The sequence below is a fragment of the Melospiza georgiana genome, chromosome 1 (assembly GCF_028018845.1).
Source record: "Melospiza georgiana isolate bMelGeo1 chromosome 1, bMelGeo1.pri, whole genome shotgun sequence".
NCBI lineage: Eukaryota > Metazoa > Chordata > Aves > Passeriformes > Passerellidae > Melospiza > Melospiza georgiana.
In genome coordinates, this window is record NC_080430.1 from 19,937,996 (window position 1) to 19,965,814 (window position 27,819).

The 27,819-nt window shown below is 37.2% G+C and overlaps 1 protein-coding gene across 1 annotated transcript in view; it reads right to left on the minus strand.

Moving 5' to 3' along the window:
• The window catches only part of PLXDC2 (plexin domain containing 2), a 253,466-nt gene that overhangs the window by 123,325 nt on the left and 102,322 nt on the right, over nucleotides 1–27,819 (minus strand). The window contains exon 2 of the mRNA XM_058018381.1: nucleotides 15,705–15,916. Coding sequence (XP_057874364.1) covers nucleotides 15,705–15,916 — 212 coding nt within the window. The remainder of the gene's footprint in view (nucleotides 1–15,704; nucleotides 15,917–27,819) is intronic.

Sequence of the window (27,819 nt, forward strand, 5' to 3'; positions counted from 1 at the left end):
TTCTCAGCATTATTAATCCCCACTACCTAAAAGCAGCCCAAGAGGGAGAACAGAGGTGACAGCTTGGATAGGACTTGAGCTAGCTCTGCATTGCAGAGTGATGGAAAGCCTCTTCTTGACAGCACGCTTCTGGGCCCTGAGAAGGGGCAAGGGAGATGCATGGTCACACTCTGCATTACCTGAGCAGGAGAAGCATGTATGTATGCTGCTGCAACTGATTTTCCTCATTTATTCACATTTTCTTTAGGCAGACACTGACTGAGACAAGGGCAGGTGGCAAGGACACATGGAGAATATTCCTATTAGAATAGCCATTAGCACAGGAGATGAGACAGTACAAGAGAGGATCACCTATCCTGAGATGGGGTCGTAGAGGGAAGATTAAGGCCAGGGGAAATGGGGTTAGAGACACTATGCATGCTGCTGCCACATAGCTCATTCTAACAGAATACTGTAAATACAATCATAGCATAGCAATGCTATGATTTACAGGTTTATAGAATCTGATAATCAAAGTACCCTGAGGAATACTTAACTTGAACTGGCCTCTCAAAACATGAGAGCTCTAATTTCAGTGGTAAGGTACATGTGGATTGCAGCATAGTCTTACAGAGGATATATATTGGGGCTGCTGCTTAGGAACCTTGATTGCTCTGAGGTGCTCAGAATTACCAATTTCATAAGAACTTTGCATCAAGGATGAACTCTCTCCTGTTCAATTTCTTAACAAAAGTCTTTGTTCTGTACTAATCTACTGAGGAAACATGCAATTTAGAGAGGTGCTTTTTCAGTGACTTGCTGCTTTCACAGTGACAGAGCTGCAATCTGCTGCATTTTCTTTTTTTTTTTTAATGTCTGATGGGACAAACTAAGGGAATATACATATATATAGCAATATGGGCATAGTTGACATCAGCCACCGACTTGTGAATATCACTGTTGATGACGAAAACCCTAGCAAAATCCATTTTGAACAGCTAATTTAATTACTAATAAATGAGAGGAAGCCAAACTAATGGAAGAGGAGATTCTGTATTTGAGTGCTTTGGTATTAAAAATGTCCTCTCACACTATATTCTCCAAGAAGAGGCTACATGAGTACTCTGCAGAGTGCTGAAAGCCTATTGTCTGTGTGTGCAATAGTCCCCACACTCAGGTTTTCAACAGGACCAGTATAGAAGTCACTTTGCCCAGAATCTCACAGATTTACACCCAGAGGCTGTTATAGTAAACATTAAACGCTGTCATCAGCTGGGATGAAATAAAAGATTTATCTCACATCTCTCCCCCGCCATGCAGACACAAGGCTTTATGCAGCTTTGTAACAATTTAAGTTCACAGGTTTTAAACTGCACTTTTCTGAGCTCCTTACAGCACCTATAATGGAGAGTCACACATGCTGACAGACATTCTGTAAGAGAAGGATGCCATAAAACTGTTATTAATCCGGAAAGCCATTTAGTCTTTGCAGCTTAGTGAAAAGTCAATGTGGAGTCACTGCCTTTTCCATGATATTCAGCTGCTTTTGAAAGGAAGCTTCCCTCTTGGGGACTGCTATAAAACTGTCAGCCTATTTAGGGGTCATTACAGCAGGCTTATAAAACCCTTTGGACTGTCTTGTCATATGAGACAAGCTTCAAAAGAGCAAAAATCTCTGCAACGCCTTACTTAAGAAAGGAAAAAAAGCCAAATCACCAGTCACTCAAAACCCAATTACAGTAGGGAAATATTTATTATGCAGCTTTGTTCCTGATTTGCTGGAGTAGAAGTCTGAGAAATGACATTCGGAAAATGCATCTTTATTAACTGCTCTGTGTAGCATCGTCTCCACTAAAAGAAAATAAAAAGAACTATTTCAATACAATGCCCAAAAAATGTCTAGCAGACCTTTTATTTTGAGGCAATTATGACACAGGTTTTAGAACTTATATTCTCATTTTTAGATATGTATAAATGACTGAAGGGTTCGTGAAACTGAAACTGTAAAAATGACTTTTTGTAAACATGAAAAGCAATCTGCCAGGACTAGACTACAGAGCCTTAGTGGTTAAGACACCACATCTGTTACCAGCTCCATTCTTGGGGGCTTATGGCTCCAGATAATACAATAAATAACTACATTTTTGCCAAGTTAGATTTTAAAGATTTAGTCTTTTAAAGATCCACTTCCTGTGTGGAGTATGACAAACTGTGTTTCTGAGCATATGTACTTTGACCTACTTACAGCCACAGTTGGGCAATTTTTTTCCATCCCCTAAATGTGTAAGTTCAATTTAGTATTACACACCCTCTTCTTTTTTTTTTTTTTTATCCAAGTATTAGAGTAACTTTAAACTCTCTGTAGCCTTTGTATTCCTCCACTGTACATTCAAATGCCAGGAGATGCAAGTCATCCATATTTCCTGTTCTATGGCAATTCTCTGTTGGAAGACATGCGAGGAAAACAGCAACCAAGACCCATCCAAGAGCCCTGAGACCACATCAGGAGGGAAAATGGCAAATATAAATTGGTATGGAAAATGTGACAGATTTGAAGCATTAAGTTGCTATTAGCAGGTATCGTTTGTAGTTGATCAGGGCTTTCCATAGGACAGTGCAGGAAGCTGCCTCTATGCTCACTGGTATGAGTTGCAGTTCCTGAGTTGTTGATATTGTGTTTCAGGGATCCGTCAGGGTTTGGTGCCAAAATTTCAGAGCAATCAGTTGTAGGAACATGTATGATCAATACAATACAGGCAGGAGCATGGGTTAATTAAAGCAGTAGCATTTTACCTGCAGGGATAAATTTATTCTGAAGCTTTGATAGGTGTCCCACATACACCTCACTCAGCACCAGCCTTTGCCAGAGTCATGCTGTTCAGTCCAGCTGTGTGCTGGTGGGCATATAGACAGACCATCAGAGAACCTGAGCAACACAGGACAAACTGCATCACCATGGCTTCCCTGGGGGACACTGGTTTTAAACAGTTTGCAAACAAACTGGTAATTTATTTAGCCACAGAACTTTCTAGTTTAGCTCTCATGCACAACACACATGAATCTTTAGTTACTAAAACCTGGGACTGGCTGAAATTAGCAATCAATATACAAAATTTCAAAACCACCGTTCATGGCTTACAAAGACAGTGATTATGAAAGTGGTTAGAAATTTCTACTCCTCTTTTGTTTGGAAAAAAGTATGCATTTTGCTTTATTCACATGTCTTTTTCTGTATACATCTGTAAGAGCATTTCAGTCTGGATTGGATACACAGGAATATTAAAAAAATGCTATATACAGTTTTACCAAACTCTTATCACCAGCCACATTTCTCAACGACTTGTCACAGAAATGCTTATTTATCAGATCTTGCAGTCACGCTCAATAAAATAAATAAATCCCTTGAGAGCTCTTGTGCCACAACTCTAAGACATCATATTTAATTGAGATGCTCGATGAGTTACATGTTGTCTAGACAGGCGTGTCCAAGTTGCTGCCTTTGCCTGACATCAGGCTCCAAACAAGATTTCTGCAGAATATGCACTGGGTTTTTTTAAGAGGAATACTCTGCGCACTTCACAATTACCCAGACAAGATCAGGATGCTAAATAATATCTTCCCTCTGTTGTCTCTGAAAAGTACTCCCTTCAAGTTAACCCAGAGTGCTGCTGAACCAATATAATCAAATATTTCAAAATTATACTAACACATTCTTTTGATTTTGATGTTATTTTTTCTTGTGTCTAAATCTACGTTGCTCTTCCAGAATAGATTGATCCAAAGTGGAATGTTGCATAAACTTGTATTTTCTTTTTCATCTTTCATCTAAATACAGGACACTAAGATGATAAATCACAAGGCACTACAGAATTACTTTTGACTTGAAAGGTGTCTTTTGACAAATTCAAGCAAATTCAAGGGATGCAAACATCTAAGCACTGAAAACCAGTGAAAGATGAAGACAAAAGATTTTACTTGTGTTTCAAATCAATATTTTTTATGGGTATGGGGTTGGTGGCATGGCAAGTAAGATAGGGAGAGGGGAAAAGAAAGGAGGAATCTCAATATTTTGACCTTGATACCATTTATTGCTATATCTGTAAAAAAAAAAAAAAAACAAAAACCAAAACAAACAACAACAACAACAACAAAATCACAAAAAAACAAACAAACAAAAAAAACAAAGCAAAAATCCTATATTTTTTCCCTTCAGACTCAGATAAAAATATAGGTAGATAAGCAGCATGTTATTTGGTGTGCAGGTTGGATACTTCAGTGCAGCTGTCTACCTGGGAGCTGGGTTTGTAAGCACTCATTATCAGAACCACAGATCTATTAATGCTGTCAGCGAAGATTTGCCAGCTCCTTCAGCTCCACTTTAGAACAATCCAAATACACATTTTAACTGCACTGCCTGTACTGACCATGGATGAGATCTAATTACTAAGCACTGGAAGAACCCAGGGCCATCTGAAAATTGCAGATATGATTCAGGACCTGCAGCTGACCTTTATCCTACAGGAGGAGCAGTGGGCCATTCAGTATAACCACAGCCTAAAATTATATCAGACAGCCATAGCTAGGCACTTTTCACCTTAAATTTCCACCAACTTTGATCACAGAATAGTTTGTATTGGAAGAGACCTTACAGATCATCTTGTTCCAATTCCCCAGCCATGGGCAGGGACACTTTCCACTAGACCAGGTTGCTCAGAGCCCATCCAACCTGGCCTTGAAATCTTCCTGGGGTGAGTCATCCAAATTGCTCTGGACAACCTGTTCAAGTGCCCTACCATCCTCATGGCAAAGACTATTTTGCTAATATCTCATCTAAACCTATCTTCTTGAAGCCATTTCCCCCTCTCCTACCACTACAAGCCCTGGTAAAACTTGCACATTCCTTGTCATTGTCACATGCATCAATACTTAGGTAACCAAACTGAAGAGCTGAATTTCACTTCCAATTTCAATATTAGCTACAACTAGAAAAGAAAATCACTACCTGTACAGACTCCAGTGTCTTTTTAGCAATCACAGTCACCTAATATTTCATATAAATTTATGTTCATTATTGGAGCAGTATACAGATGTGTACTACCCTTCACTGAATGTTTATATTAGAAACAAAATCTCTGCAGTGTATTTAAGAAATTACCTTGATTTCCAAGGTAGTGGAATAATATGCCTGATATAATACAAGAAAAATCAACATTGTATACACTGCTGGAGACTAAATGATTGAACAAAAATTCTATTTCCAGGTTTATTGAAAAAAAAAATTCTCAGGAATGAATTGCTGTTTCTTCAAATGTCACAGTCAGTAATTTTGACTCAACAAAGAGTTGGGTTTTTTTTTTTCCTAGGCAAATAGGGGCATTGGGGGCACTAGCTTATGACTATGGAATGAAGATGTTCCAAACATCCTCACCCAACTTGCTACAATCCACTGTGCCAGCCAATATAATATCCCCAAAGTTATACACTCAAAATAGCACAAGTTGTTGACCTATGTAAGCCAGATCTAAGCAGCAGCATTTTGGAGCCGGATTAGGTCTGTTCTAGCACTGCAAGACACTTTTCATACACCAGAAGAGAATCATCCATACTTTGCCTGGAGCAGGAAGAACCTGAGAAGCAGCTTGCTTTGTTATCTGTACTGGAGCAGAAAACCTCTGAGAGATCTTGGCACTTTATCCCTCAAGACATTTACTGCTCCACCTAGATGAGATCAGACAGAAGGATTTCCATCTGCAATTTCTCCCTCTTCCTACTTGTGTTGCTAAGGTTATGGAAAGAATGCTTAGAAAATGATGTTTTATTTAAAAATTGTAGTAGGAAATTGTGAAGAATTATCCAGCTTACTAGAAATGCATGAAGCAAACCTCCAGTAGCCAAGTCACATCTCTCTAACTTTTGTTAACTCTTGTGCCATGTTTGCTAATTTTTTTTTGTTTTTTCCTCTCATTACTCACACTGCAATTTGATGCACACTCTCCAAGATCTCCTATTGCCAATTTTTCCAGAAATAAGTATACTGTTTCTTTACTGATGGTCTGTGAACACTTAGAAATGCTGCACATGAGTGCATGCCAGTGTTATAGAAGAAAGAAAAAAACCAAATAAATCCCTGGTATTTCCATTAGTTATTTCTGTTCTGTGTATGAAATATTACAGCTCCTAGAAGTGTTTGATCAGCATTTTCTTCAGCAGTTGAAAACATTTAACTGGCATTTTTGGAAGAACAAATGTACATTTTACAAATGGAACTTTCTTGACTCTGATCCCCGTCTTGATATGAATTTGAGCATTGGCCCCATTTATTATTCTCTTTGCAAAATCTGTATAACTCATACAATCACAATGAGGATAGATCATTGACTCTGGCATAAATACTAAATTTACAGAGAGTCATAGGAAGTGGTTCTGACCAAATCTGAAACAATGGACCCATCTGTTTACATGTCATGTTGTTACTGTTTTGGGATAACAGATAATTGACTTTCCCATATTAAAGAAATGTGAAAGATTTGGAGAGACACTGAGTAATCCATCAATGTCAGCAGAATTCCTACAGCTTTGAAAATCTATCCCTAAGGACTGGTACTATCCAAACCAGAATTGTGTGGCTCAGTGTGACAACTTTTTACTTAAATTCCTCTGCACAAACAACTTGGTAATGTATTCACCCTCACTCCCTGCTCCAACTATGCACAATTTGCTGAGTGCTGTTAAATTAGCTAAGGGTGTCTGCTTTGCAGGGGTAGAAATGAACATAATCTTCTGCTTTTTGCATGACCAAATTGATGCAAGTCTCCTCTCTTGAGAACACCCCAGGTGAACATGGTGAAAAGGGTCAGAAAGAAGTGTCTGGGAAAGGAAAGACCTTCCCAGTCTTCACAGCCACACCAATATTCAGCTTCACAAGTTGAATCTATTTTCAGCATGCCCCTGCAAGCAAGTCCTGAGGCATGCATGACTGAAATAATTAATTCAGAAAGTACAAGGTCTGTTGATTCTGCTCACAGCTCTTTTCAGTCATGAGTTCTACCATTCTGGAATATGGAAGCTGGAGATGAAGGATATGGAAAAGTAAAATATTGATGTGGCATTCACATTTTCTTACTATCATTATCTTATTATCATTAAGAAAATTCAAAGGCAGATGCTCTTAAATTCTGAATTTCCTGTCTCCTTCCTTGCTATAAAGATTCATTCTCCTCAATGTGTTATATGAAATGCCTTTTGTGCCAATGTAGCTAAGCATGGGGAAATGATCTCAGGATTACAATGGAGTTATCTTATTTAGGAATGAGGAAGCTAGTTTTTAATTTCTTTCCTTCCCTGTCCTCTCCTCCCAAGCTTAAAGGAAATAGAGAATGAATCCTTCCTCCAGCCTTTTCCCTCTCCAGCTATACCAGAGTTATTAGCAAAACCATCACTTGAGTTTAGATTGAGAATATTGGAAACGTTGACAGGCTTATTGCTACAACCCTTCTTACAGAGTTGGCAATGCATTCAGTGCAGCTGAACATTGCAGCAAGACCCAGTAAAAGTGTTAGGATGACCCTGATATAAATAAGCAATCAGTATATTCAAAAGAAAAAGATATATGAGGCGTTTGCCTACTTTAACATTTTGAAACGAAAGGCTGGAAAAAAACAAGACAGTGATATTTCAGTCTGCTGGCTGGCTAGAAAGTGTGACATCATGGTAAAAAACTCAGCAGAAAACAGTGAGTAAATTAACGATTATTCCGGATTCTGTTTCTAATTGCAGGTGACATACTTTTTGGTGTAATTTAGCAATATCATAGAATTAGGACATTTCATGTATGATCTGTGCTGCTTTCTGGACTAATTAACTTTCTGGCTTTTCTTTATAATGTATAAAAAAATTATCAGTTAAATACAAATTTTAGCAGTAATTTCCAAACATTTTAGTTTATCTTATGATGTCACATGAAGAGAAAGTTCAAAAATTTTCCCTAAGATCACATGAAAAGGAAACATAATTTTCCCTTGACTTGGTTTGAAAAATGCATTTTTGTGAAAATAAATTACATTCTCCATCTCCAAATTAACAAGCTAACTTTCTAAAAGAAATTCTTGATAATTGTGAATAAAACCATTTCAAAATAACAGTAGCAACCTTTAAAAAAAATACAAGAAAAGCAAGAAAATTCTATACAATTTAGCTTTCAATTACCATATCGGCTACATAATGTAAAACAAAATTTTATCTCTCCCGCAACAACAACAAAAAAGGCAACTAAACATTCTCCTAAATGGAAAACAAAAGATATATCCACAATGATTTCAGTGCAGCAGCACTGTTTCAGCATATCCCAAGATCCTTCCTCCAATACATCCTTAATCTCCCATATATGAAAATAATAACATGATATTTAACTTACTCTAGTAAATGGATACCAAAAAAAGCACAAGAACAGCTGGAGTCTCTTAAGTCAAACATCTTCAGATGTCCTCAGAACTGACTGGGAAAGAGAATTGGACTCAATGATACTTGTGGGTCCCCTCCAACCCAGGATATTCTATGATTCTGTGTGTGATGATGCCCAACAATGGCAATTCCCCATTTTCCCTAGGGTCCAGTAATCTGCTCTTCAGAAACTCCCTTTGTGTTTAATAACCCATGACAAATTTGTATTTCAAGAATTTGCTTCGTTCTGTAAATTTTGACATCCACAACATTCAGTGCCAAGGAGCTTCAGAGCATTTGCAGTTTCATGATGTGCAGTAGAAAGGAATCATATGGGACATTTGTTTAACCCTCTAGAACATTGTGGAAACACCAGAGATGTGAACAGCACATGTTCCAGCAGAGACGTCTGGACTTAAGTTATTGTAAAACCATTTATTTTAGTCACAGTTGCTTTAGCCCTGGAAGTTCCAGGTCTATACACTAGGTAACTGAAGTTAGAACAAAAATTGTGAAAAATATTTGCAGGCCTACGGGAAGAGCCCAAATTTTTCCTCCTTCTCTTGAATGAGTCATACACCAGAAATCACACATACACCAAAAATCACGTGATGTAGTAATTATTAACTGTGAACAAGAAATAATTATACATGCCTACAAGTGAAAATAAGAGTGAACATAACTTTTGTGATGATAATGATTTTGCAAGTAGACCTGAAAAGCTTCAGCCATGTAATTAAATCAATTAAAGTGTATTTCTTGACTTAGAACTTTAAATTAACCTTAACGAAAATCAAATGTTTCTCTTATTTCAGTCAAGAGCTAAATATTATTTGAGCTTGATAATATAGTCTAGAATCTGTTCCTAAAATGAAGCCAAATCAGAAAGTAGGTATGAAAAATAAAACTGATTGTTGCTTTAGGTTTTTAGCTATTTTTCCCCACAACTTTTTAAATACAAATTTCATAACAAAGTGTTGTTCTTTTGCTGTCTAAAGAAACAGCCAATTCCTGTTGTGCAAAGCTTCATTCCTCCTCACTTATAAGTTAAATGCTTCAACTGAAACCTAAAATCTGGTTAAACCTTTGTACTGGACATGCATTACTTTGATATTTCATAATCAGTATTAACATGTGACTATGCACTGAGAAAAGAATTCTATCCTAGTGGTGGAGGGATCAATAGCATCCCTGATATTATTGAACTAAATGGCTGTACAAGAAATGTTGCCCAAGGAATATTAACTTGCACTGTTGAGGATCCCTGACACGGGAAGGAAGATACAAATACTATTTAATATAAATATTTGAACTATAAGTTTAAAAGGTAAGTAAGGAGGCAACTTTACACAGGCAATTAAAGGCTTTAAAAATTGCAAGTCAGAAAACAGGTTTTCGAGGTAAAGGGGGACACACTTAGATTGGGATGAGGAAAAAGAACAGAAGTACTCATTAGATTGTGATAATAAGGATTTTTTTTCTTAAATACAGAATATGGTTTCCATTAACTTGGAAGGATCATGGTTTCAGAATACAGTGTTATTAACACTTTTCTTTCTAAGTCCTTCAAATGCAACTGGCATTAAAGCATTGGGAGGGGAAGAAAAGAAAAAAACATAAAAGCAGGAACAAAACAGAGGCAGGCTTTGTCAAACTGACAGCTCACTATGACACTATAATACTCTTTAGTTTTAAGGTTCTCTCATATGGACAAGTTTTTCTACTTTTAATACACTGCATTAGCGAAGTAATCGCAGAATTGCCTTATCATTTGTCCAGCTGAGGGAAATTTAATCTCAACCATTTATTTTCTTCCTTGCTCAGACTTGCAGTGGGGACACAGCAATGGGCATGCTGACACTGCTGTCAGTAGCTGAGAGTAATTGCTCTCAAATCCCAGGGGCTGTAAAACTCAATCCCTTCTGTTGTTTTCGCCAGTCAGAATCAGACATCTTCACTTCCATGAGTGACTGGGACTGATAAGGGAGAAGTGCTCTTTTGGGCAGAAACTCTGGATCAGAATGCAAATTCCAGAAAAAGACTGGTTTTTTTATCAGTAGGAAACCCAAAAGCGTTGTTTCAATAGGGGCAAGATGCTTTTTACGTATAAACTACAGGTGCTGCTAAAATCTACATTTCAAACAACATCTAGAGAAGGTAAAGAAAGGACAAAAAAAACCAAAGGGTGACTTCAGTTGGCAACAACTCTATTTTAGTTAAAAGCAATACACAGCAGAAAATATCAGTGACTTCCACAGGAATAAATTAATTACTTCAATAGAAAAAAAAAAAGTGCACTGAAACAGCCTCAATTTTCTATGCTTGCAAGTAGTATGTTAGGTGGGGTGGAGAAAATAAAATACAGTTGAGTTTGGTTTGATTTAGCATGCTGGTCCTTGCTCAGAACTGAATCTTCTGTCATACAGCAGCAATCATTCTTTCTGTTCTAAGACTTTATATGAAAAATTATGTTTTTCCTCACATTTTTGCTGGTGCAAAGCAATATAACTTTACTGCACTCAGCTCAAGCATGACTATGATTTAATCTATTATTTTATTGCTGGATTTATTTTTGGTATTTGAAGTTTGTGAAAGACTATTGTTTTGATGTAGTATCTCTATACAGAGGCAACAAATTCGAAAGTAATTCACATGATCTAAAGTTTTTCTGCAAAGTTGTTCACCTTCTGCTCATGAGAATGCAAGCTATATATCAGACACTTCTCCAATTTCTCTGTATTTTTCAATTCAATTTCTCTGTATTTTTCTTGCCAGTTTTTTACCCTGCACTGGTGTGACTGCAGTCACAAGAAGATCTGTGATAAAGAGACCAAAGCTATACATACAGAGAGAGATTCTGTTCTGAATGGAGCTACACATAGCCAAAAAACCATAGGAAATCACTTGAAAAATGATGCACATTTTAATCTATGAAAAAATTATCATGCAACATTTGGGCAATGCACAACTGTATATTAATGCATTAGTTGTATATAATTGAATTATTAAGCCTTTTCCAGTTCTCAGTAGCCAGACCTGCATTAGCAAGTACTATGACAAAACAGGAATGCATTTGGGGATCCTTTAGTGGTGAATACTGGGCAACCAGGATCCATAGGAGATTCATTTCAGGGATCAACTTCTTTTTCAGTAATGCAAAAAACAAACAGGCAGAAAGAACCTCTGATATCCACCTTCATTATCTGTATGGCCACAGGCCTTTGGGGATTAACAGAACAACTGGTCACATCATCACCATGAAGTTGAGTTTATTTTAACAATATTAATATTAATCTACTTAATAAAAGTGAGTGATTATGTAGCACAATTTTATTTTACAAGAATATATGAAGAAATGTAGTATATTTATCTTATTTTTCTCCCTGCTTGAAAGAAAACATGCCAAACTACACATATTCAGGAAGATGTATTTTCACACTCACTGCTTTTACAAGGGCTTACAGTGTTTGCAGCAACAAATTCCACCTGACACGTTGCATTTCCTAAGCTCTATTTATCATAAGTAAAAGGCACTTCTAAATGCCCTGAGCCCAATAAACAAAAGTAGTAGATGACACAACAAGGAAAAACCCACAACAAGCCTGACCCTTAAAATAGGAGAGAAGACTCTTAAGATAGATGGGAGGGAAAAAAAAGGAAAACTAGTCTTGAAATCATGACATTGTGAAACCCCAGGAATTTGAGAAGCAAAATTTCTAGAAAGAAGAATTCTTTCTATTCCAGGCAGAGGGCTTTAATGTTTGGCTTTGTAACCCTTGGAAGAAATATGGCTTAGCCATGGATGCTCCTATCTTCAATGAAGAGCTGAAACTCTCATTTGCCATGAAGCCAAGAAGACAAACTGGTGCAGTGCATCACCAGAACACTGTATTTTGGGGCTGTCCCTTACAGTTGGGTTAGATGTCTGACACCACATTGCTTTACCTGTCCAAGGCTATCTGCTTTGGGAATTTCTCTCAGACTGTAACATTTGTACCCATCTGTATAAGATTTCACTCTTTTTATGTCACTATTTTATGCCTAAGAGCTTTCTCTCACTCTCTCTTTAGCAATTTGATATAATGGGAATGAAAACATAATAAGTCTCTTATAGAATATGACCCTACTCTGCCTTTGAGCTCTAGAGTACCAATTGCAAATAGAGCAAATGGGACTAACCTCCATCCTTGGGAGGCCTTTTGGATTTGCAGCATTATAATCCCTAACTGGCACACACAATAATCCTTCTAAAGTAGGAGGGGTATTTTCAAGATAGTAGTACTGCTTTAAGAGTGTTATATATTAATTTTACCCTATAATTTATAGTTAGCTATCAGGGTTCCTATCTGGCGTGCAGCAAAAACTTGTTTATGTCCTTTGCTTTTCTTTTGGCAACATCCATCCTTGTGGGTTTGTGGCACCACAACATTCCTATTCTCCAGCAACACAATGGGACTTGGAGGTCTTATCTTCTTCTTCCCCAGACCCTGTTTTTTTCTGAAGGCCCAGCACATCAAATGGTTATAATCACTGCTTCTTTTAGGCTCTGTAGTTTAGTTAAAGACCAGTTCAAGAGAACAGCTTACCTTAAAAAAGGCACATGAATGTGTATATTATTTTGTATGAGTTCTTTCCTGAATCACAGTGCCAAGCAAATGCAGGAGGCAAGACAGAGATGTGAAGAGAGACACCAGGGCTCCCTGGTGCCTACACTGCTCCATTTTTTGGACCAGAGAGGCTGCACTCTAAAGAGAATCTCACCATTATCATTTTCCCATGCACAGGAGGAGGCCCACCCTGACTACTGGAAAGTTGTGTTGATGAACCAATCTACAATGCACTTGCATGAAGAGCTTTAGAAGATTTGCACTTCATGCTCTCACTCAAGCTGATGTTAAAATAATCTCCAAATCAGGGCTGATGGCTGAACCAGTGAAGTGACAGAACAATTCCAGTAACTCCAATGGGAAAAAAATTAATTAAAAGTGTCATTAACTTAAAATAAACAGCAATGCAGTGGAACTAAGATGTGCTTCACACAGGTTTGATTTTTATCACTTTTTACTTTCTGACTATGGACTGATAACTCAAGTAATATTTAATTTTAAACAGTGTCTAGAAATTTCTGCCTACTGCCTTCCCTTTTTTCCTTGGTCGTTTTGGTTTTTGTTGTGGGTTTTGTTTGTTTGTTTATTTATTTTTGTTTTGGTTTTGTTGTTGGTTTGGGTTTTGGTTTGGTTTTTTTGCCAAAAAAAAAGAGAAGATGGATAGAGGCGAGAGAGAAGGGATTTGGGTTTATAAAGCTGGAGAGAAAATAAACTCATTATAAAGAAGGACAGCAAATACTATCAATTGAAAACATGCTCATCACTGTCAGTCTTCATATTAAAGAAGTCTGCATTTGCATGGTAAGCCTAAAAAACACTTAGAGAAAACAGTATCTATAAAAACCAGTATCTCTAAAGGAGGGATGTCGTCATCCTGTAACATCACTAAATGTAAGTGGCAGCTAATACTTATTCTCTGGATTTTCTTTAGCAAGCACTGCAATGTGCACAGAACAAGGATTTAAAATAATCAATAAGCTCTCCAGCCCTGCTGATAAGCTGCCAAGCTGCAGAAGACTGCAACATACGGATTCTTCCTCCGTGGATTTCTGTTGTATACTCTACCTCCTCCAAAAGGCCAGGCATCAAGGGGTTTTTGTGAGATGCCTCTGTGTTGTGGTGGGGATTTTCAATGGAATCTGATAATGTGTAAAACCACAACTCTGTTATCTTATTGTGCTGAAAAGACCTTAGAAAAAAGAGGTTTGCAACAGAACACAAAACCCGAACTCAATAAACTTTTCAGGTTAAGACACTGTAAAGACATTAATCTGTCAGGAAAGATGTTCCTGGAAAAATGCCAATCTATGCATATCCATTTGCAAGCATTCATTTTTGTTCCCCAAGTCTTGCTATACATAAGTGTTAGAGGGGGACATCTGACCATTTTGCTTCATAGGAGCTTGGAACCCAGCTGAATGGAAACACTGCATAGGGATCTATGGGGTAAGCCATGGAAAGATCAGCTACTAACACTTCCCTGTACCTGAGACAGCTTGCTCTTTTCCTGCTAAAATAACTAGAAGCAGGACTGATCTGTGTTGTAGCCCAAAATAATTGCCACAAGTACGGGCAGATGGGGGTTACACGAGGCAAAAAGGAAGTTAAAAATCAACATGAAATTCAAAACTACAATTTACCAACCAGTGACTTTCATGTTAGCACAACAGGAAGTGTAATTAGTGCTGTGCAAACTGAGAACCTTAAAACAATAAGCACAAAACACACCTCTCTGAAAGCACTGGTTTTTTGCTCATGCAGTAGAGATTCCATTGTCTCTACAGATGGGTTTTATATTGCATTGTGTTTTTTTATTGTGTAAGTAACAACCCAAAATCTGAAATCTGCATTTTTTTTCTCTGAGAGTGAGCTTCTTGGAACTGAAAAAAGCCCCAACACTGTTGTTTTGGAAGCTGATTATAATGACTGAAGATGTTAAGTGTAGTTTATTCCAAATTGTATTTTACTGAAAAACAGGATGCAGATTTTATTAACAGGAAACCCCCAAGTTCAATACTTAAAAAACACCATCACAACAACAACAAAAGAACCAAAGAAAACAAGACAGAGAGCTATCTGGCAGCTAAATAAGAAATTAGAGGTTGAATGACACTGCAAAGCAGAGGGAGAATGTCCCAAGGCTTCACAAAGATGGACTCAATCCATCTTATTCTTTGGAAGACCAAATATCAAAAGTAAGCCATTTTTTTCAATCACCAACCTGAATTTTCTTCCAAGTTTTCATTTCTCTAGGGTCTGTGTCTGGATATTACTCTCCAGAAAGATATCCAGGTATCCAAAGATATCCAAAGAGATCCAAAGTCTTGCAAATTGAGGTGTTTACATCAACTTCAAAAAATAATTCAATTTTATTCTGTTTTAATACTACTTCCTTTTCCAGTTTTTCAGCAATAACTGCTAAAACATGGGACTTCCCTTAACTGTCCTCCATCAAAATAGCAAATGTCCTCGAGAGACTGTCTTCAAAAGTCATAAAGGACAGGCTCCAGCCTCAGGACAAGAGAAAACTCCAGCTTCCATGTGCTGATAGGTTCACAAGGGCAAAGACCAGAGGTACTGCTCCCCAAAAGTGTTTGAATACCCTGAAGAAAATGTCATAATTTTTTACTTAGCCCCAGTCAAAGGCAATGAAATGAAATAGATGAAATGAGTATCTACCTCAATCTGTGTAGTGTTGTCATGTCCCTCCTCAAGCAGCAGGTCTGTGAAACCCCCTGGCTCCAAGGAATCCTGCCCCATGCTGGCTCTGTTGGTGTCCACAGATTTGAGGGACTCTGAGTGCCTTCTCCACCTGTGGCTGCTCACAAATGAATCCACCTCCACATTTTCCTCCACTCGAGGGAAGCTCTGAACAACTTCATAAAACACACCTGTTTGACAAGAAAAGAAAGGCAAAACAAAGAAATGTAGTAAGTGAACAGAACAATGGTTTGCTAATCACAATTGAAAGTAAATTATACATGAAATAAATTTTAATTGAAATGAAAATAATTTTTATAATTGGCCATTTGTATCCCTTATAAAGATTTTATGGCAATGTAAATATTTAAAAGAACTATTATACAAAATTCAGGAATTTTGGACTAAGTTTTGTAGACTCATCTAAACATCATAACTGTTTTATTTTTCTGCTTGTTTTCTGTCTGGGAAAAGCTTTTCCTGTAACATTTTTAACTTCAATACATGTTTCCCTGTAGCTGACACTTTTCAAAATAGAATAAGTCTAAAAAAAATATTTTCATCACCTAAGAAAACAAATGTAGAAGAGACAGAGAAACTCTTGTACAGACTTAGGTTTTCTTACTGATTTTATGTTGAAAGAGCTTGGAAGCCATGGTGAAAGGCAAATAAACATTATGAAAGATGTGAAATTCTCATAAACAGCTGTTCCACCTCATAAATAAATCTGTCCTGCTGTATACGTGATAAACATGAATGATGTGTGAAGTCTGCAGACACCCACTATATCTTCTGCAAGGATGAGCAGTTGGGTGGTGTGTTTAACATATTACTTTTGGACATTTTCATGCTCATTTGCAACTTTTTCATACTAGTAAAACTATCAGCAAAACAAACCTACAAAACCATTAATTCTTCAGAAGTTTTCATTTTGCCCAATCCTAAACCCTATCAAAGTATTTTTCTGTTAATTTGTTTTGGTTACCAACATCAAGAGAGAGTGAAGTAAGTTTGTATATTTTGCACTAAAAATCAGATATGCTTTTCACATTGTCTTAGTGTCTAAAAGGACAAGTAGAGGGGGGCTCTGTGCTTTTGATGGGCCAGGAAGAAGGTGATTTGGTCCAAAATCCAGAAAAAACCAGACCTCTCAAAAGGAGTGGTAAAGGAAAATGCTGAAATGATAGACCAGTAAACAATTATCTGCAGAAATACTTCCATTGCTTTATTAAACAGAATCTTCTGAACAAAAGATGATACAACTTCTGAGGTCCTTAATGAGCAACACACATTGTCAAAGTACAGAAGTGATGGACAAATAAAAAATTAGCTATTAAAGGTTCAAAAATGTAAGGTTTTCTGCATCATAGCAAGTACAGGTGTAGAAGCCATGGATATAGAAAAATCTGTCAAACATTGTTCTTGGCAGACCAGAAAGTCTTACTATACAGAAACAATATCTAACACACTTTAGGCTCTATGTGGTTCCATTTTTCTATCAAACTCTCCCAAATCTACTAAACTCATTTCCTAAGTTATTTGATCAGTTTCAGCCAAGCTGAAATTATGTCTGATGAAGGTGTTTGGCCAGCTAGATAAATGAGAATTTAATTGACATGCAAAACAAGAAATCTCAGGCCATATCTTTCCTCAGACCCCAAGGAATCATACTTCTTTTCTTTTAATAGGTGGCTTTTTGAAGCCTGTTTCCTTGCATTTCTTAAAAGCCTTAGAACATTGACTTCAACAAATTGCTACTGTGCTCCCTATTTTATCAGACAGTCAGCAGCCCGATGCAGAGGGACAGCTCAGCGGGTGAACTAACTTATTCCTCCACATTCCTTATCAGAATTTACTCAAAGCAGCCCTCCCCGCTTCAGCTTGCAGCCTTCCCCGTGCTGCTGCGGGGATCAGGAGGCCGTGGGACACGGCAAACTGCCCAGAGCCGTGGGCAGGCGGGGCTGGCTCCAGGGAGGCAGAGTTTGTCCCCTGCTGCCACCGAGGCTGGGGCACAGGGACACCACGGCACCCTCTGCGAGCCCTGGGGAGCGCCACACACCACACACCTGCAGACAGGGCACACAGGGCACACAGGGCTCTGCACCTCTGCACCTCTGCACCAGCCCTTCCCCTCAAACACCCTTCCTGCCTGGCCTTGGGGGCTCAAAACCCACACTCAGAGAGACCCACAAAAAGCATTTCACCCCCATTTTGCAGCCCCACTCCAGCCTACTCTTTTCACGGCTATCACACATGCTTGATGTGTTGAGGCAATCACTTAAATTAGCACATAGAACAAGTGAAATTTAGGGGAGGGTTTAAAATCCCATTCACCTCAAGTTGAGACCCATTTGTAAAGAAAATCAATTACACCTTGTTCTCCCACATCCTGAATAGAAATGAATGAAGTTTCTAACCTTTAAGGTGTTCACAACATAAACTGGTTTTTAAAATGATAATAATATAATGATAATGAGAAGGAAAGAAATGTGTTGGGGTATTTCCACTGGCTTGGAAATTCTACACAATTTTCTCAATATTTTATGGTATAATTGCATCATGGCATCTGCAAAATTTGGCTTGCCCGTTCCCCATTACAGAGATTTTCAATGTCATTAGTGCACAATTTGTACCCCCTTTTGAATTTTTAATTACATGATTTTTCTCATTGAAACATAGAAAATGTTCTAAAAAAGATTGTTTCTGCCATTACACTGATAAACATTTTTACAGGTACAAGCTATACTGACATAAGGAAGGTTTAGAATCATCTAAGTGTATTCAGGCTGCATGATATCCTTCTAAATTGAATAGTAGCAAGAATTAAATTCAGGAAGTGATAACTATTCAGTTTAAAACTAATCTTTGGAGGTTTTTCACTGTAAAATCTGTAAAACACAGCTATCAATCGACTAGTTAACTGTCCTGGGCTGGCAATGTGAGGATACTGAGCTACAATGTGAGATAAAATCTGGATGTGATTTCAAGGAATAAATAAAGAAACATACTGTGAGAGTCCTCCTTCATTAAACCTTTTCCTTAAACTCCAGGGGATAGAGAGGGGTGATGAGCTTGGATGGACCAGCTCTGCCCCAGAATGTTCTCTTTGTTTATCCCAGCAGATCTCTAATGCTGAGAAAATGACAAACATTTTTGAAATAAGCTGAACAGAATATTTTACTTTTATGTAAATAAAACTTATGTAAATTTTCAGGTAATTGATAGATAAACTATCTTTAAGTTCTAAAAGGGGGCATCCCATAAGAAAAGGGCATTCAGAGACCTAAAATTCCAACACTTTGCAAGTTAGAACTGTTTGATGTTTCTGGTTGAAATCTCTGTGTAGATTAAAATAAAAAATCACATAAAAGGCATTTTAGAGGAAATGTATTATAGTATTATGGTCTTATCTCTTAGATCTTGGAGCTCTTGCTTTAATTAACACTGAAGGAGAACAAGTAATTCAAATCAATTGAAAAGAAGCCAAATGCTGTAATGTCTGATTCATAATAAAATCACAATATTGGCAAGCACAGATGGGTAGCAACTTGTTTGAATTGTATGAACAGAGATGCAAAACTGGGCTCTAACAGATCAGAAATGCTGAGGTATACAAGAAAGATTTGCTGAAAGGGAAGAAGACACCTAAATGTGGTGGGGACATGGGTTCTCTGTTTTGCTAAGACTGCCCTCAAAGAAAAAGAGAGAAATTCTAACCAAATAGGCCCAAAATGCAACAGCTGAACCTGACAAGTAAGACAGCTCTGATTTTGCAAGGAAGTCGGGGCTACATAAATCTTTATTTATAAGGAAGAAACAACAAAGAAGAAACTTTTTCTTTTTAATGAATGGCAATGTAATCAAAGGAGAAAGAAACCTTCTTTGGGGAAAAAGGGCAATTACATAAATCTTCTTCCATTCAATCAACTAGTTTTGGGTTTTCTCCCCCTTTTCCAAAAGTTCAGACAAAATTTTGTGGAGTGTTTCAGCACATCAGAATTTCGGATTTGCATTTCTGAAATGTGTGCGTTATTCCATGATTGCACACATTTAAGACAACTCTGCAATTTGACTAATTTCATAAATGCATCATAATCAGCAAGATTTTTTTTTAAAGACTAGAAATACTCACACATTGAAACCTGTATTCAGAAGATTGCTTGTGAGATATATGATCAACTTTCTAAATATGCCACAGCCCAATTGCCAGCAAAATCAAGTATCAAATACACAAATTTTTTCATCAGGGCACAGAAAATGTCATGATACTACTTTTGCTTAAGTAACTTTCTATAGCCTGTCTTATGAGTCTTTATTTCTATTATGACCCTTTCAGTAAGGGTGAGAGACCAAAAAAATGTTGATGAAAGATATGAATACTGGTCCCATGAAGTTATAGGCTCTTTCCAAACATAAACATGCCTTTAAAGGATTCTCCAGGTATAGGGCTTATAGGTTAAATTATGATTATTACAGCAGATATCAGTCATATGTCTCAAAGAAAGAAAAATTTCTGCTTTAAATGAACTCTTCCTATGAACACCTCAACAAAATAGAGACTTTTTTCGTCATCTGTACCTGATTCATGGGCCTAGGACCAATTCCACCTTTCTGACCTTAATTTAGGAAAGATAGATAAGCTTGACTTAAAATATGTCTTTGATAATGATACAACACTTTTCTTAATAAATTTAAAAATAACATGATTTGTAAAATCTATCCCACATTGATAATTAGCACACAAATAGCTGTGTCAGTTTGGGTCATGATTTGGGTATACCAACAAAAGACCAGATCCTCACAGTTTCTTTTTAAAGCTTGTGTGAAACTGCTAACAGAATTGTAATAATATGTGGGGAAATAATGCATAGCATGATCCTATTTTTCCCAACTAGGGATGACAATTTATGAGGCCTGCAAAGGGAATCAGAGGTGAATGATGATAAAACTCTGAATGATGGAAGATGATGATCACTGTACTGCTGTTGAATTGTTTGCTCAGAACAAAAAAATAATATCCAAAATAATAACACTAGCTCCAGGTACATTTTCCTTGCAATTACATAATAAGTAGCAACTAAGACTCATGTCCAATAGAGAATCAGTATCAATAATAATAGGTGTTATGGTAGGGAAATAACATAACTGGCAATTTCCCTCCACATCCATTTTATTTACAATGTGAACTCAGACCTTCCCCTTTGCAACTGCTTTCTATTCAATAATTACTTTTCACCACTACAAGTGGTCCCAAAGAGCATATTACCACACTTCTAGAACTTTATCTTTGTCACAACTAGAATTAGTACAGGCAGAGTTTTTTATAATGTAGTGGTGTGTTTTGGTTTTGTTTTTATTTAAAATTTTTGGTTGCTTGTTTTAATTGCCTGATTTACTTTCACTTTGTAAATATTTATGTAATCATATAGATAAATTAAAATGGTATAAGTAAAGTCAAGATCTGAGTCCACTGGTAACAAACTGTTACTTTGATTAGCCTAAATCAACATTGAGGATATATTGTTAAATTCCAGCTTCACTCATATTCTCCAGCTATATAAACACAATAATTTGCACATTGAATTTACAAGCAATCTGATTATGGCTTTATAATTTCTTATAGATTTATTTTTCTGTTCTTTTTGTCAGTTCCACCTGGGGACCAAGAGTTAAATTTATTGCTAACTGAATACATACAGAACCAAAAAAATACAACTTATGTCTCAAAGAAGGCTTGCAGTCTCGAAGATGCTGGATAGTAAGAGGAGGGAGAGAATTTTGGTCAGTACACAGTGATATCAGTCATCACCAAAAACCTAGCCAGTATCAAGATTTTGAAGCTATTTTAGTAAAAAGAAGATTTAAAAAGGAAAAAAAAAGTGGTTAATTTTTTTGCACACATATTCTAGAAGGATTTAAGTTGCTTTCACATCTGAGGTTAGAAGAAGAGTCTAGAGAAGGCTGATTGTAACAAGTGGAAGGCATAAAACATTTTACACCTATTAGGTGCTTACAAATCTTATGCACATCTGCATCTCATCCTGGCAGACCTTTTTTGTATTATTTTTGGAACGATAAAAACACAATTATGATTAAGCTAACAATGTGGAGTGTAATCCTTTATTTCAGCTCTCCCCTTTTGGAGACAGGAAGACAAAATCACTTTGAAAAGAAAGATAATGAAGTTGGAATTGATTCTGCTTTAGTCTTTCCTTACAAAGTAAAAGAAAAAAAAAAAAAAAAAAGAAAAGAAGCTCTAATAGACTTAGATGCCCAGCCATGGCAAATTCAATTTGAGTACTATTCACTTAATCTTTGCACCCTATACTAATATGTTCTCTATCCACCTCTCCAGTAGCACTTGCAATAATTATCAGTAATGCAGACCCCCAGCTGGATATAGATGAATATTACCCCATACTGAGTTTCCAAAACAAAGTATATCTACAGTGTTCTTATGTACCTGGAGCAGAACTCACACTTATAATAATTTTATGTTCTTGTGCATTATCATCTACAGCATAGAAAAGGAAGTAGTTAACAAATTTAAAATAATTTGCTGCTTTCTGATTAATTTGTAGCAATAATGTCAAAATGTTAATTCATGTGTAATTTATGTACTTTCTGTACAAATCTCCCTATAACACAAACCCTTGCAAAACTACAGAATTATTTATTTTAAAAGCAGTAAAAAGTAAAGAATTCAACAAAAAAAAAATGCCCTGCCAAGAGAAATGGAGATCTCTCTATAATATTCTATTTATATGCAAATTCTTGCTTTTCCAAACTCAATTCAAAGGTTTGCCAGAGAATACTAATACCAACTGTACCTTATTTAAACACATTGTAAAGAAGTTTTTTTGCTTTTTTTTCTGATCAGTAAGTGGGTTACAGTATGATTGCTGGTATTGCACAGTAGCATTAGAGGCGTCTCCTATGCACTCACTTCACTGTTCCAACTTGAAGGCATCTTTCTTTTTCCTGAAGGCTCTAGCAAACCTAGGCACTAGAAAAACCTGAGGATCTGAGAGAAAAGCATGCAAAAAATGAACTAGGTGTTCATAGTTTGAGCTGCAGCATATGTCTGGAACTCATTTTGCATGACTTGTTGAGAAAAAAGATAGTAAATAACTGGGATGTAAGAACCTGTGCTAGCTTGGCTAATTATGCCCTCCTGAGCAGACAGTGCCAAATGCAGCTTTGGTAGAAAGGTTATCTTCAGTTTTAGCCTGAGGAGAAGCCAAAGGATAAGGCAGAGAGAAGCCCATTGCTCCAAAAATGGATTAGCACAGACAGCACACATGGTGTGGCTGCACAGCAGCGTGCGGGGGAAAAGAGCAATTGCAGGGACACTGCAGGGACACTGCAGGGACAGGCCAAGGCCCCACGGGCTGTCCCTCCCTGGGGCTGGAGCAGCACCAGAGGGTAGCTGGCTCCCTGGGCAGCCCTGCCAGGCTGGCTGAACCAGGCACAAGGATCAATCATTCACCCCAAAGGCAGCCACGCAGGATTGGGGCGCTCAAGCAAAGACAGACAGACGGAAATCAGGGCTCACACACCCACACATGGAGCTGCCCACACATACAGGCACAGGCAATGTCACCTCAGGGGCACAGGTTACAGTCTGAGCAACCTGGCACACGGGAAAAAAAAGAAGAAAGTTGGCACAATGACACAATGCCTCATCAAGTACAACAAGCACTGATGGCACACAGATGAAGGATTTCCTCTCCTCCCCAGTCAGTGGTGCCCAACACACTGAAACCACCCTTGGTAAGTTTGTCTCAGACAAGGGCAAACTCCTAAGCCTCTTACTATGTCCAAACAGACTTATTAATGAGTTTGTGGCAGTGTGCCAAAACACAGCCTACATACAGAGTGACACTTCTGAGAACTCAACACGTCCTGGACACTTCAAAGACAGGCAGATCATGCAATGTAAACCCAGCATGACTTAAATATGGCACATTTCTCCCTCTGCATCCTCAATCCCCTCTGCCCCCATCACAGGAGGGGAAAGGAAGTGGTTTGCAGTAGTAGATGTTTCACAGAGGTCAGGATTTGGAAAACTGGAAAATGAACAAGCCGGAAATGTGTAGCAGGGAATATAATAATAATCTGATGTTATAAAAGCTGAAGGAAAAAAGTCCATTATTTTTCTTCCAGTAGAGTGGCAAAAGAGAATTTTTTGAAGATGGGAAAATTAAAATTTACAGCAGTTTATGGAGACATAACTTGGACTTCTTTTCAGCTCAAGATCACAAATTGATTTCCATCAGAGCCATAAATTCAAACCCCTTCACTTTCATTATGGATCAAACAAGGAAACTAAATATCTTCATTCATTTTCTGCACACAAAGTCTTCCTAGACAAAAAATGATTCAGGATTAAGAAAGATTAATCCAGCTACAAGTAAACAGATTTATCATTTGTAGAATTAATGAATTCATTTAATAAACAGTAAAGGCTTAGTGCCAGAACCTACTACACTGTGGTGTCAAGATGTTTTTCCTGAAATTTCCTGCAAAAAGGAAAAGAAGTAAATTGTCATGTTCAACCACAGAGTTGCTTCAAGGGTCAGGAGAATTAAAGGTGATCTCACTGGGTTTATATGGGATGGTTACATGTTTAGGTTAGCACTGACTGAAAAATACATTAAATGCTAGTACTTTAGAATTCTTAAGATGTCTTTAGTTGATTTTCGATTATAGATACACTGAATTATGCTTAATTATGCTTATGATGTTCTATCTGTGATGCCTTTTTTTTTTTTTTTGTGGAGATGGGATGGTCAAGAAATGAAAATAGTATTTTATTAAAAAAAAAGATACATAGAATCTTATTTCAAGGTCTCTTCCCCCTCAGCTTGAAATTGCTGTTCAACTTACATTTCCCTCTATATTTACCCAGTTCCTTCCTTTCTGCATATTTTGTTCCAAAAATATTGAAAAAACTTTAAAAAAGAAGATCTATTCCCTTCTATTTTCACTCACATGCATGAAGTAAGTGTTCTAAGGACTTCTGACAACATAGTAGGGATTCTAAATAACAAGGGATCCAATCTGGCCCCTTGCAGTACCATAGATATGGACCTATGTAAGAGCAGTAACTAAAGAAGTCAGAACTTTTCAATTCTTGAAGAAGCATAAGAGAAACCTAAGTAATTATAGTCGTATATATAGTGTAGAGATGGATTCTCTAAAAGAAACTAAATATATGCTGTAAAAGAGCAGTTTACTTATATTTTTTAGTATTTTTTTTGTAATAGCTCAATGAATGCCTCTCTTTTGCAATCTGTAAGATGCAGATAATGAAACTAACTTTCTCTCTTAAACATGGTCTGTGTTACTAATGACAAGCACCAGATTATAGCTATGTACTATTTTATTACTAAAAGGCCATTGCTTATTTCTTCCAGTCTCTTTCTTGGCAAAGTATTTTCTGTCTTGTCTAATGAAGATTAAATTTATCACTGAAATCACAATGGGTCTAAATGTCTTCAGCTTTTTTATTTTTTTATTTTCTGGAGAAATTATCATTTTAGCTTCAGCTGAAATCAGCTAAAATCCTAGATCAGGATATCTGCTGAAGAAAAACATCATGTTTCTAGCACACTAATGGGAGGAAATTAGAGCAGAGATTGTTTTTAAACTTTGGCACAAAATCTGTCTTGCTAGACTTGATGTGAGACTAAAAAAAAAAAATCATATATTAAGGAGGAATTGTTATAGAAATGCATTTAGAGTCAAAGAACAGCTGTATTAAAACCATCAGAAATTGGAGGCAGAAAAATACAAATTAAGCCCATTTGAGATATGAATGATAGAAAGACATTCTTTGTTTGGGAGAAAAGAAATAAACCCTTTGAAAACTGGCAGAGATACTGGAGAAACAGAAGATAAAATACTGCATCGATCTTGAAACTTGTCAAAGCAATGAAATTATCCAGAAAATGTTGACTTGGACTGCCTGATACACGGAGCATTGAATGTGGCCTTTGTCTTCTCCCACAAGGCAGCCGAGCTGGTGCTGTGGGTTGTGCAGCTCTGGGGAGTGAAGAGCAGGAAGGACAAGTTTTCACAGTTTTTAATTGATGAACAGGACTGGAACGACTCTACTCCTATAAAGGCATTTTAGAATTTACAGATAAAACCTGTTTTTGTTTTTTCTATTTAATGTATGTTACATTTGACACTGTTTACATGCATACCAAAGTAAAATTAGGGAACAGCATTGCTGGCATCCATTTTAATATACACTAGTTATGAGGAACTTAGGCATTTGGATAGACATATTCTGGGAGAAGATTGAATAAATGTGGTTTTTTTCCTTCTATATTAAACACCTTCCAATCCAACCACACCATTTCCAGGAAAAAAAAAATATTATCAGTTTTGCAGCACTCCTGCTGGGTTGGGTTTGTTAGCATGGTGTGGACATACATTTCATCTGTGCTTTTATTTTTTTAAAAGGAGAAAGAAATGGATTCTGCCATTGCTGTTGCAAAGCACATGGTGTTTTGGAAGCTGTGCAGGGATGAGCCAGCTTAAATGACATCAGTCTACACTTTATGAAGGGACAGATTTGCAACTCTCTGCTGTGCCAGTGGAAGATGGGACATTATGTAATGTGTGAAGATCATTACACATTAATCATCATATGAAGAATATGTTATTTTACTTTTCAGAGGGTAAGAAAATAGACATGACACATGGAACAAGAGAGTTCACTATATTCCTTAAAACTACAAATGTACTTAAATGTTTAGGAAGAGCTTATTTTCAAAATGAAGCTGAGCTTATAAGAACTCAGACCTGATAGACTCAGTGACAGGATGCACGCAAACACTGCCTAGTGCCCACAGAGAGCTGAAGGAATGACTCTATGAGGAAAAGACCTTCTTCACAAAATGGTTGGTTTTCTGCCCTGGTAATCACCCAAGCATTTATACTTTATGCAGCCACCCACTCAAAATGTTGCTCAGGTTCTTTATTTTCACTGGCTAGAAGGCAAATTCAAAGGAGAAAAGAGAAAAATATCTTTAAGAGAGAAAACAGAGTGTTTTAGAAGTTTTTTTAGATAAAAAGACATTTCAGTGTTTAATTACTAAACAAAAACAAGAATATCCATGTACAGAATAAGTTGGTAAAAAAGTCAAAATTTGGCCTATTTTATTAGACAGAGATTGATATATCTGTAAAATATATTTGAAAAATCACCTGTGTTTTTTCTTATTCTGTTCACCACAGATTTTATTCCTAAGAAGCACATAAAAATGCTGTCTCAATGTGCTATTTCTTTTGTCTTTCCAAAGGAAGAATAGTGCCAACAGTCAGCTATGATTCCCCATGCCCTGCCCTTGAAATTCAATGACAGAAAAGCACTAGCCAGATGCACAAAAAGGCATCTTTTAGAGCAGTCTTATATTTCTTTGTCACATCATCTTGCTGCCAAGGTTTTAACCCACGTCCTGGCTGACAGCCCATCCAGAGCCAGAGCAGCCACAGTAAGGTTTGCAAACCAGCTCTTCACATCTTGCAGCAGGGAACAGATTCAAAACCAGCCTAACTACATTCAGTGTTGGAAGAGTAAAAGATTTGCCTGGTTCCTGGAAATTAATATAACCCTAGAAATCATACTTACGTAATTAATATAACCCTAGAAGAACTGAAGTTTCTCAAGAAAAATTTGGTTTTGTTTCCAGTTAGCTCAATGCTAATTTAGGGCACAAACTCACAATCTGTAGCACATGTATTTACACTGTCAAAGCACTTGCAACTCATGCAAGTCCCAAGCCAGTGAAGTTTAATGGGACTTTAACAACCCCTAAAACTGCCAATGTTCTACAGGCCTGTCAGTTCCACTCCAATGAGGAGTTAATTTTAAATTAATCTGTCTTCTTGCTGAGTGCTGACTGCCTTCCACAACACATACATCTCACTTATTTAAACAGAGAAACAGCTCAGTCACTAAAGATGTATCATTCCATGTCTGAATTATAGAGGCATAAATTACCAGTTCCTGGATATCTAGGTGTCTTGGCCAACCAACTGCTGAGCTTGCACAGGCTGGCTGTCCTTTTGCAGTATGTCC